Source organism: Octopus bimaculoides, chromosome 22, assembly GCF_001194135.2.
Source record: "Octopus bimaculoides isolate UCB-OBI-ISO-001 chromosome 22, ASM119413v2, whole genome shotgun sequence".
Classification (NCBI taxonomy): Eukaryota; Metazoa; Mollusca; class Cephalopoda; order Octopoda; family Octopodidae; genus Octopus; species Octopus bimaculoides.
Genome location: NC_069002.1, coordinates 17,056,041 through 17,067,811, shown reverse-complemented (window position 1 = coordinate 17,067,811; position 11,771 = coordinate 17,056,041). Strand labels below are relative to the sequence as shown.

Here is an 11,771-nt window from a genome sequence, read left to right as displayed (position 1 = left end):
ATACACCATTTTGAGCGTGGCCATTGCCAGTACCCCCTGACTGGCCTTCGTGCCGGTGGCATGTAAAAGCACCCACTACACTCTCTGAGTGGTTGGCATTAGGAAGGGCATTCAGCTGTAGAAACTCTGCCAAATCAGATTGGAGCCTGGTGCAGCCACCTGGTCCACCAGTCCTCAGTCAAATCATCCAACCCATGCTAGCATGGAAAGCGGACGTTAAACGATGATGATGATGATGATGATGATAGTCATGCCTTAAATGAGATTGAACAAAGGAATGTACTAACCATCCCTGACATCTGCAGATTGAATAGCAAAATAAGAACGACATCACCGCACACACCTCCATCTCCATATAACAATCATTCCTTCGTCTCTTTCCTTCACCTTCCCCTCTTCCCCACCAAATACACACAGAAATACCCACATAACTCAGTCAACTTTCACACTGGTCAAAAGGGATAAACAACCCTCTGTTAAACATCCATTAATGTTATATCACCTGAAGAAATGAATCCACAAAGATGATCTGCCTGATGCCCGTGGATACTACAGACTACACTGTAATCATCCCAGGAATATGGACTGTGATCTAAAGAAACACTTGATTTGTGGAAATGCATGTAGTTATGCATTAAATGTTTATAAATTCCATCCAAGGGATTTTTGTTATTATTATTATCAAAAAATAAGGGAAAAAACATAAAAAGACAAAAACTTCATGTATCACATGACTGAAATGTTTGCCTGTTTTCCATTCATTCAGCAAGGTGTCCGGTATGTGATGAAAAGGATTTTGAAAATATCGATGGAATGTATTACTGTTTAACCTGCTGTAGTCAAATACCGGTAAGTTACCAAATGGTGTTATCATTTTCATTTTATTAAAGCAGTTGGTTTGTAGAAATGTTAGAACATTAAACAAAATACCTGGTAGGATTTTGTTACAACTCTTTACCTTTTGAGTTCAAATCCTGCCATAGTCAACTTTGGATTTTATCCCTCCAGCATTGCAGTCTTGGGGTTGATGGTATCACTAAGTGCCTCTCATTGTACCAAAATCAGAAATCATTATTATTTTTATTATATAAGCATACCAGATTGACAGGCTGTAGACTATCTGGTAAAATCATCATCATCATCATCATTTAAATCTGTTTCATGCTGGCATAGGTTGCATGGTTTTACAAGACCCCATGTGTTAAAGGATTGCATTGTGCTCCTATGTCTGTTTTGACATGGTTTTTTTCATGGCTGGATGCCCTTCCTAATGCCAACCACTTTACAATGTGGACTGGGTGATTTTTTTCATGCCATCTACACTATTGAGGTAACCATGCAGCTTGCAGAACTACAAGCCCTAGGAAGGGTGGGGGTCAGCATCATGCTAGAGAATGAGGGATTTAATTATGAGATGTGTGTGTGTGTAGTGGGGGGAGCAGTGCAAGTTCTTGTAGAGGATCTGCATGGCTACACACATCTAATATGAGAAGGAGAGAGAAAGATAAAATGAATAGTAGGAGTTGTAAGAGACAGTGACAATGAGGTACCTTGATGGCCCCACGAGGCACAAGGTGAGTTGAGGAATTGGGTTGCGAAGTTGCATGGGAAGACTAAGTGATGGGGGTGGATGTCAGACTGCCAGAATGGGTAGGGTTGAAGAGCCAATGACTAAATCAAGAAGCCATGAGATGAGATGCAGATGCAGAAGTGAGTGGTGGAGTAAGCAGCAGGATTAGTAAAGATGATTAAATTGTCAGAGACAAGAGAGGGGGATGACATGGTTGATAATCTGCAGGAGCCAGGGTGAGGGGACGATGGAGAGTGCAATACAGAGCACTTCCAGGCTGCTGTATAATGAAGTGTTGGTCACTTAATATAATGGAGCTTACAGAAGGAGACCCTGGAAGACATGGGATGAAGTGGTGCAGCCTGATCTCAGGACTTTGAATTTCACAAAGGAGATGACAAAAGATTGAGATCTCTGGTGATATGCAGTTTTTGAGGAGACCCAACTCAGCAAAAGTAAGTTCTGGAAATGCTAAGCATGCACGTGAGTGTGAGAGTGTATGTATGTATGTCTAGATAGATAGGTATATATATATATATATATATATATATATATATGTATATGTATGAGGACAGTTGCATCAAGAGGTGCCGATCTCTAATTGTAGAGGTAACATGTGGAAGGGGTAGAAACAGCAAGGCATGAGATGAAGTAGTAGGAAAGGATCTGCAAATATTGGGACTCACAGAGGGAATGACAAGGGATCAAGACTCCTCGGGGTTTGCTGTGTTTGAAAAGACACGTCAAGCCGAGTAAAAGTACGGTTGCCCTTGCAAAGTGTGGTTGCCCTAATCTCGTGGGCTTGTAAGTGCTGGTGCCATGTAAGAAGCATCTGTACTGGGGCTGTGTAAAAGCACTCAGTCCACTCTGTAAAATGGTTGGTGTCAGGAAGGGCATCCAGCCATAGAAAAAATGCAAAAACAGACATGGAACCTGAACAATCCTTCAGCTGGTCAGCTCCTGTCAAACCATCCAACCCATGCCAACATGGAAAATGGATGTTAAATGATGATGATGATACACACACACACACACACATGCACAACTGGGTCCTTTTTCTCACTTTTGTTCCCAAGACACTTTCACCATCTTCTTTCTCTCTATCTACTAATCTTTCTCATTACCTGATACCATTTCACTTGATGTCCACCCCTTACCTTTGATATTATCCTGTTCAAACCACATTTTACATTGACCTTTTGTTCCCTTTGGTTATACTTTAACCCTAGCATGAAACTGCCCCTCTCAGTGTTTTGTAGTCTTGCAAGCTGCATGGCAATCTCACTAATGCTGGAGGCACAAAAGAAACACCCGGTACCTGCTATAAAGTAGTTGGTATTAAGAAGAGCATCGATTTAGAGAAGACATTGGAGAACTATATGGTTATTGGACTCATCAGATCCTGTCAAATCATCCAACCAATGCCAGCATAAAGCATGAATGATAAATGATGGTGATGTGTGTATGAGAGAGAGAGAGAGAGAGAGCTGGTGGTGGGATTGTGAGCGTTGACATAGTTTCTGGGTTGATGCAAGGAAGGGTATCCAGCCCTAGAAGCCATGCCAAATCCGACTGGAGTCTGGTGCAGCTCCCCAGCTTGCCAGCCCTGGTCAGACCATCCAACCCATGGCAGCAGATGTTAAATGATGCACTGGTCAACTAATTCCAGGCACTGGTCAACCTGAAGCTATGGCACGAGGCACTTGCTCAGTGTTGCACATTGCCTTGCTTGAGTAACTGCAAAAAAGAGACCTTCACTTCTTAACTGACCAATAATGCTTGCTCTTGTGTTCATTTTGTCTTTTTTTTTTGTTTCATTGCAGAAAGTATTTGATACAGAAGTTGAGAGTTATGGCCAAGAAAATTACATGTTTTCATCTAAGCTTAAGAGAGCACTTCCTGATGGTATGTATATACAATCTTTATTTTATTATTTTCTGTCAAGATTTGTAAACAATAACATTGTTGGTTCCAAGTCTTCAATGGTCCATTTGTTGGTTCTCTGCATTTTTGATAGTGAGAATGAGAGAAGAGTATCTGGAACATATGTAGAACAAATATCTTGAGTGTCTCAGTTTTTAGAAATACCTCTTGTTTAGGTTTCTCATCAGTGTTTTTATCCTTTGCCTGCCATTTCCTTGCGTTGGCCAAAATCTTTGGAATTTTGTAGACAGAAACTCTCCTGAATCCTATTGTATATTTCATTTGTTGATTTAACATTCATTTTCCCAAGATGATGGTCTTTGAAAGTGCAATTTGATCAGTCAGATATCACCACCTCACTGAGACAGCATTAAGCAAAGTCAGGTGGTGTCAGTATGCATTTACATACGCACTCATATAAAAACCCTCTTTGGTTATGAATGACCATGGGATTGCACCTGGAAAGTTCCCCTCCGAGGCCCAAGTCCAGGCAAGGTTGTTTATAGAAGGCCAGCAGTCGTCCATGCATACCAGTCTCCCTTCTCCTTGCCACTGATGTTATCCAAGGGAAAGGCAAAGGCCGATACAGCTTGGCACCAATGATTTCACAACTCATTTCTACAACTGAGTGAACTGGAGTGCTGTGAAATAAAATATCTTGCTCAAGAATATAACACACAGTCTGGTATGAGAATCAAACTCACTACCTCATGTTTGTGAGCTCAATGTTCTAACCACTGAGCCCTGCGCCTTCACTCAAATACGTATACTCATAAAAATGTATATTTGATGGATGGACTTCCATACAGCTCCTCTTTACCAATTCCACCCACAAGACATTGTTTGACCCTTAACTGTAGTAGAAGACAGATGCTCAAGTGTCCATGATGTGGGACTGAACCCCGTACCATGTGGTTGAGAGGCAAACTTCTTAACTACACAGCCACATATATTAATACTAGCAGTAAAACCTGTTGTTGATCGGGTAATTACTTTTACTGTTTATCAGGAGCCACATTGAAAGTATTATTATATGTATAATTTACTCCTCCTGTATGTGTGTATTTTTGGAAGAAAAAAAAAACCATGTAATAATTGAAGTAGAAGAAAGATCAGTATCATACATTTGTTATGATTTGTTTTGACTTTTGAATATGTGGTATGTCGAAGGAGAATTGAAATGTTCAGTTTTGAATCTGAAGCAGGTTACTCGTCCTGTATGTGTATGTTTTAAAAGAGAAAGTGAAAGGATAATTGAAAGATTCATTTTGAATGTGATTGAAGGTAGAAAAATAGCTATATCATATAGAAGAATATGTTTAGACAGACAGAGACAGAAAGATAGATAGAGATACAGAAAGAGAGAGAAACTGAAAGAGACAGAGAGACAAAGAGGGAGACAAGAAGAAAATTTTGGGTAATTTTAGCCAGTCGAAAGCCACAGACATATAGGTGCCTGTTTCCATAGTAAGAAGCCAAACTGTTACCAAACTGCACACCCACATGGTCATTTTTGTTTATTAAAATACTTCAAACACATGAGGTCTGTGGTGGTCAAAAATAATAGCTAAATAGGCCTTAAATCACACCACCCCAAAATTTTGAGTTTTTGCATAATCGTATAAATTCCCATGTGTAGAATACAAATTTACAAAAATTTTCTGAAAATTTCAAAACATAAAACACACACGAGGGGTTATATGGCATGTGTAAAGCAGAATTCTGTCAATATTTCGTTTGTTTAGAGTTGACAACATGTGCAGTCACGTACAAAATGACAGCTTTGAAATCCTGTTTTCTGACTGGGTTAAAAACTATCAAACGTTAAACCACTGTGACTTTTTTTAAAAGTTTTTCTGGAAAAAGCAAATTAGCCCCAGAGATTCAACATGGAAAATTACATCAATACACCAAATTTAAAAATTTTCACTAAACTTTAAAATTTCCAAAGGAGGCAGCCAAACAGAAAAGATCCATATACTCAACTCATTTTTCTTCAGTCTTCATATATATCCTGCATTTAATATCCATTTTGTGCAACTATGCAACATGCACTCTGTATACAAGCATAATACAATCTGCCCTTTTATTTGGAAAGAGAACTCTTTGTTGCTATCAGAGGTAATAACTTCATGAACATTTCTATTCAGTTCCTATTTTTGCTACTGTGCTTTCAGAATGTCTTTCTCTTTTTCACATAAGGTCATCTAGTTTACAGAAGGTGAACCTTTCTATGGAATTCTCTGAGCATTTGGACAATTTATTTTATGGGTGCTCTACTTTTTCTATGCATCTGTGATATAAAAACCCTTCTTTGTCAACCTGCCTGTGATCACACTGCACCTTATTTGTGCCCATAGCTTACATTACACATATCATATAGAGTACATATCTATTTCTTTTCTCCACATCTAATATAGCTGCTTCCCGAGTCCTTTCTTCTTTACTGATAAGTTTTGATTTCAAATTTAGAATTTTAATTAGATTTGATATTCAACTACATTAACCCTTTAGTATTTAAACCAGCCATATCTGACCAAAATATTCTACCTGTTTTTTTAATGTTCAAACTGGCCAGATCTGGCCTCTCACACTTACCCTACAATATTGTTCTAGAAATAAACAATCATGTTAAAATTTCAAAGCTACAAGATAATGCAGGACTAATTCAAATCAGTGCGAATAAATTAGCATTACATTTCACAGAGTAATATGAATGTTAAAGGGTTAAAAATGTTCTCCCTTTGCCACATAATTATTGGATTGATTTTCCATTTACATTTTTTTCTTCCAGTCGACAAATATGGTTGCAAATGGTCAACTATCGAAGGTTTCCAGTTTGTCATAAAGGAGCAAGTGAAGGCCTTGATAGCATTAGGAGCTGACCCCAAACTAAAGGTATCTATCTGTACATCCAAACCAAAGTAAAGGTGTAAAAGAAATTTTGTATTATTGTTTTGTGATGCATTTTAAATGCTTATTATTGTTCTTATTTAATCTTAAATCAGTGCTAAATCAAGTACATCCTTGGATCAAAGACATTTCAGCCTTGATTACATTGTCTTTTTAGGTCTCTGTTTAGGTCTGGAAAACAAATGAGGATTTGCAACAGGAAAGGCATCAGGCTGCAGAAAATCTGCTTTTATCCATTTTGATTGAATTTTGATTGGACATGGATATTAAAATGATGAAATGGAATAAGTAGAAATTCCATACGGTAACAAGCTACATTTTATAAAATGAGCTATAGTAAATTTAAGGGGACACTACATTTTATTCTTGTTTTAAAGCAAGGACTGTATTAGTATTGTAGAAAATTTTCGTACACCCCGAGTAGTTACACATTCATTACAACTTTGTTCTCTCAATAACAAATTTGTGTTGATATTATAGAGAATGAGTTATTTTTTTATTTTGAATTAAGAGCACAAAAAGTTCACAAATATTACCTAGAATGTGCATTTAAAATCAAACTTAAATTTTGGCAATAGGAATAATTTGATACATTGGTGTTAAAAGTTTCTCCTAAGACTTCAATGTACCCCTGCTTCAACAAATTGCCACATCACTGCATTTTTGATTTTAAAAAATCGATTTTTTTTTATTTGGAGAGACCAAGATTCTTTCAACTTTGATTTTTAATTAAAAATCAGTTAACTATTCAGACTATTAAATTTTATTATTCTTAATTTTCTTCATCATCCAGACTCAATTTTTTTAGAGAAAGGAAACATCTTTTAATTAATCACTGAAACTTGCTTTCATGATAACTTTCCCATTTTTCAAATTTCTTAACAGGCAGGAGTCTCACTTGAAGTTGTTGTTCAGTTGTTTCATATAATCTCATCAATAATTTTTTTTCTTTTTTTAAAATAGTTAAATCTTTTCCAATTTATTGAATATGTTAACGTTGAGTTTCCTTTTAATTAGTAATTATTTGATCAACTTTCATAGAGTACATTCACTGCAACTAGCAATAAAAGATGGATTGCAAAATTGACATGTAGCTACTCTCATTGAAAAACTGAGGCAAGTAGCGATTGTAGCCCCAACACCCAAAACAGATGCCATTTCTGAAGAGTCGTGCTGGAAAGGGGGCTATTTTAGATCAAGCAACACGCTGGGGTAGCACCTATTTGATGAGCAAATGTTTACTTGCACTAAAAACTTTCCTGGAGGATCTGGATAACCAAAATATTTCACTAACTGAAAACAAGTGGACACAAGTAAAAGAACTAGAAAGTTTGCTTTTTCAGTCTTTTAACGTCACCAAGAAGTTGCAATCTGAGGATTTAACCCCAGGTAGAGTCTTGTTGGAGTGGAAAAAGTTGATATTTAGCCTGAACAAAAAAAGGAGGATTAATTTCTTATGGCATTGTTCTTTCAATGAGAAAAAGAGTATCTCTCTTGCTGGACAATAAAATTTTGTTAGCTGCTATTTACAGTGATCCAATGAATCGAATTTTACTAAACAATGAACGAATTGATCAAGGAAAACAGGCACTGAGTGAAATAGCATATCAGATGAAAGGACGTGAGAGGCAGCCCAAAACTGAAACTAAAGATGTTCATAGTATCAGTAACATGAAAGCAACCTGTTCAGAATCAAATGAAGAATTAGACTTTGAAGCTGTCTTGGATAAAATGGAGCATTCAAAAGTGAGGCAACAATGATTGAACAAAGAGACTGCAAAAACACCAGTAAATCTTTCAAAAAGAAAGTTTCAGCAAGATGTTCTTAATGCCTTAAAAGAAGTGGAACAGTATGATCGGTCATCGAAATTTACTGTAGAAGAAGCCATCCCTCTTTATCCAGAGATTATTAGGGATGTAGCCAGAACAGAATTTTAACAACAATGCTACCAACCCAAGCCAGTGTTGAAAGACTGTTTTCTGCTCTAAAGATTATTAAATCTGATTTAAGGGTTTCTATCAAGGAAGATGTGGTAGAAGCCATTCTGTTTTTAAGAACAATGTATAGGTGCAGGAATGGCTGTGTGGTAAGTAGCTTGCTTACCAACCACATGGTTCCGGGTTCAGTGTCTTCTTGGGCAAGTGTCTTCTACTATAGCCTTGGGCTGACCAAAGCCTTGTGAGTGGATTTGGTAAACGGAAACTGAAAGAAGCCTGACGTATATATGTATATATATATATATATATATATGTGTATATATATGTATGTGTGTTTGTGTGTCTGTGTTTGTCCCCCCACCATCGCTTGACAACTGATGCTGGTGTGTTCACGTCCCCGTAACTTAGTGGTTCGGCAAAAAGAGACCGATAGAATAAGTACTAGGCTTCCAAAGATTAAGTCCTGGGGTCGATTTTCTCGACTTAAGGCGGTGCTCCAGCATGGCTGCAGTCAAATGACTGAAACGAGTAAAAGAGTAAAGAGAGTAGTTGACTCATGAAAAACCTTAACACCAATTGAACTTTTTTTTTTCATTTCTTAGGGTATTCCTGACTATATAATTAATAAAATCTGATGTTATAGACTTTTTATTTTTGTTATGTCTTTTATAACCTGTCAAAGATTATATTTCAGCTGGTTAGATAGTAGTTTTATTTTTGTGATGTACTTATTTCTTATTTACAGTCTATACATGTAAAAAGTCTTACATTTAGAGCATTTTTATTTTTATTGTCATTTCTTCTATATCCTTTCAAAAACTGTGTCTCTAATTCTGTTAGAAAATATTGAAGATTGAATAGGTATGATATAAAAAAATCACAATATCTTTATTCGTTAATATAAACCAGTTATAACAAATGGGCCTACTCAAAGTACAAGTGTATGCATATGCTTTATGAGGTACGTAGACCACCATCACTTAATTACATAAAGAGGAGGTGCCAATAGTACAGGAGTTGGTTTCAAAGTCTTTTGTTTCAATTCCACAGCCTTCTCACTCTCTCTTTCTCTCTCTCTCTCTCTCTCTCTCTCTCTCTCACACACACACAGAGTTGTACACATAACCACATATCATTCCCTATAGTCTTAAAATAAAGGAGAGAGTACTAATTCTACATCAGTTTTTTTTTTTCTTCCCCCCTCCATCTTGGTCCAAACTAGTCAGGTCTGCTCTACAGCATATCACCATTAGTCTTAATTCTCTGTCATTTCATTTGTGATGCTCAGTATACATTAAATCAGTTTTGAAGAATTCTTATTTTCAAAAAAACCGTTTCTCTTCACTTTTAGGATGTAGTCTTTGATTTGTGGGTTAAGTACCTTACCAAAATCAACATTGCATTCAATAACAGTGCCCATGGAGAGCAGCCTTTCATTATAAAATTTCCAACAAGATCTCGGTAAGTGGTAAATAAAATTATAAATTTTGAAACTTAATTTACTAATTAAACTTTAAGAGATGAAAGATTTTCCAGTATGAGCATTTCATTTAACCATTTCCAAAACAGAGCATTTCATATAACCATTCTCAAAACATCTTCTTTCCAAAACACAAGGAAACGTTTCAACTAACTCACATGTATATAAAAGGTAGGAATTTTCTATAAGGCACCAGGCTCCAGTCTGATCTGGCAAAGTTTCTACTGCTGAATGCCCTTCCTAATGCCAACCACTCTTAGAGTGTAGTGGGTGCTTTTACGTGCCACCTACATGAGGGCCAGTCAGGCGGTTCTGGCAGCAACCACGCTCAAAAGGTGCTTTTTATGTGCTACCTGCATAGGAGCCAGTCTGGCGCCACTGGCAACGGCTACACTCGAATCTTGTTTTTCATGTGCCACCAGCACATGTGCCAGTAAGACGACGCTGGCAATGATCATGCTCAAATGGTGCTTTTTACATGCCACCAGCACAGGAGCCAATCAGTGGCCCTGGCAATGATCACGTTTGGATGGTGCTTTTAACGTTCCATTGGCAGGAGTGCCAATCAGGTGGTACTGTTATTGGCCACGTCAGAGATTTTGATTTCCCTTGCCTCAACAAGTCTTTGTAAGCAAAGTTTATTGTCCAATGAATGAAGGGTACTCATAAGTGGGCTGGTTACACCCACTAGCATAGGCCACGGGTTATGGTCTCACTTGGCTTGTTGGGTCTTCTCAAGCACAGCATATCTCCAAAGGTCTCGGTCACTAGTCATTGACTCGGTAAGGTCCAATGCTCGAAAGTCGTGCTTCACCATCCCAGGCCCTCTTGGGTCTACCTCTTCCACAGGTTCCCTCAACTGCTAGGGCGTTACACTTTTTCACACAACTGTCCTCATTCCTTGCAATCTTACACATGTCCTCAGCAGTCACAGCCCATGTTTCATTGCCATGTAGCATGGCTGTTCGTACATATGTGTCATACAATCTACCTTTCACTCTGAGCGAGAGGCCCTTTGTCACCAGCAGAGGTAGGAGCTCTCTGAACTTTGCCCAGGCTATTCTTATTCTAGCAGCTACACTTTCAGAGCATCCACCCTCACTACTGACTTGGTCACCTAGGTAACGGAAGCTATCAACTACTTCTAGTTTTTCTCCCTGGAATGTGGCAGAAGTTGTTCTCTGCACATTTTCAGTGTTTATTGCTCCTGAGCATTTGCCACATACAAAAACTATCTTCCCAGTTAGCCTTCCTTTGATATTGCTGCACCTCTTATGTGTCCATAGCTTACTCTGGCTACATCTTATGGAGTTTCTACCTATGCCTTTTCTACAGATTGAGCAGGGCCATCTACCTGAAGGGATTTGTGGTTTGTCTGCCTTCCTACTTATTAGGACTTTGGTTTTAGCTAGGTTGACGCTAAGTCCCTTCAATTCTAATCCTTACTTCCACACCTGAAACCTTTCTTTCTCTCTCTCTCCCTCTCATTTCTGTTGATTGTTTTCAACTGTCATCATCACCAGTACCACCACCATCACCACCGCAAGTGCCATACACACACCATTCAAACTTCTGATGCCACTGACATCAGAGATAACTTCTGATGCCACCTTTGACCTTGACACCTTCTCCTCTACCACCATCACCACTGTCTTTCACCGTCATCCCTGACTGCCTTGGCTACCACCACCACCACCACCACCATCATCACAGTCACCTCCACCTCTGTCACAACTACAGCAACTCATACTATTACTATCACCCCATTACCATCACAACCATCAATCTACTACCACCCTCACTGTCTCTATGTCTACTATTACTTTCACCCCAACATGAGGAATAATAGAAGTGTCATTGAATAGTGAGAGAGGGAGTCAAAGTGTGACACACTGACACACAGAAATTCGATTTGGCATTATATACATATATATATATATATATATA

The 11,771-nt window shown here is 38.2% G+C and overlaps 1 protein-coding gene across 1 annotated transcript in view; it reads left to right on the top strand.

Moving 5' to 3' along the window:
* LOC106872230 (TATA box-binding protein-associated factor RNA polymerase I subunit B) overlaps positions 1–11,771 on the top strand; it is a 29,421-nt gene that overhangs the window by 2,937 nt on the left and 14,713 nt on the right. Inside the window, exons 2-5 of the mRNA XM_014919142.2 lie at positions 767–849; positions 3,394–3,475; positions 6,288–6,391; positions 9,696–9,805. Coding sequence (XP_014774628.1) covers positions 767–849; positions 3,394–3,475; positions 6,288–6,391; positions 9,696–9,805 — 379 coding nt within the window. The remainder of the gene's footprint in view (positions 1–766; positions 850–3,393; positions 3,476–6,287; positions 6,392–9,695; positions 9,806–11,771) is intronic.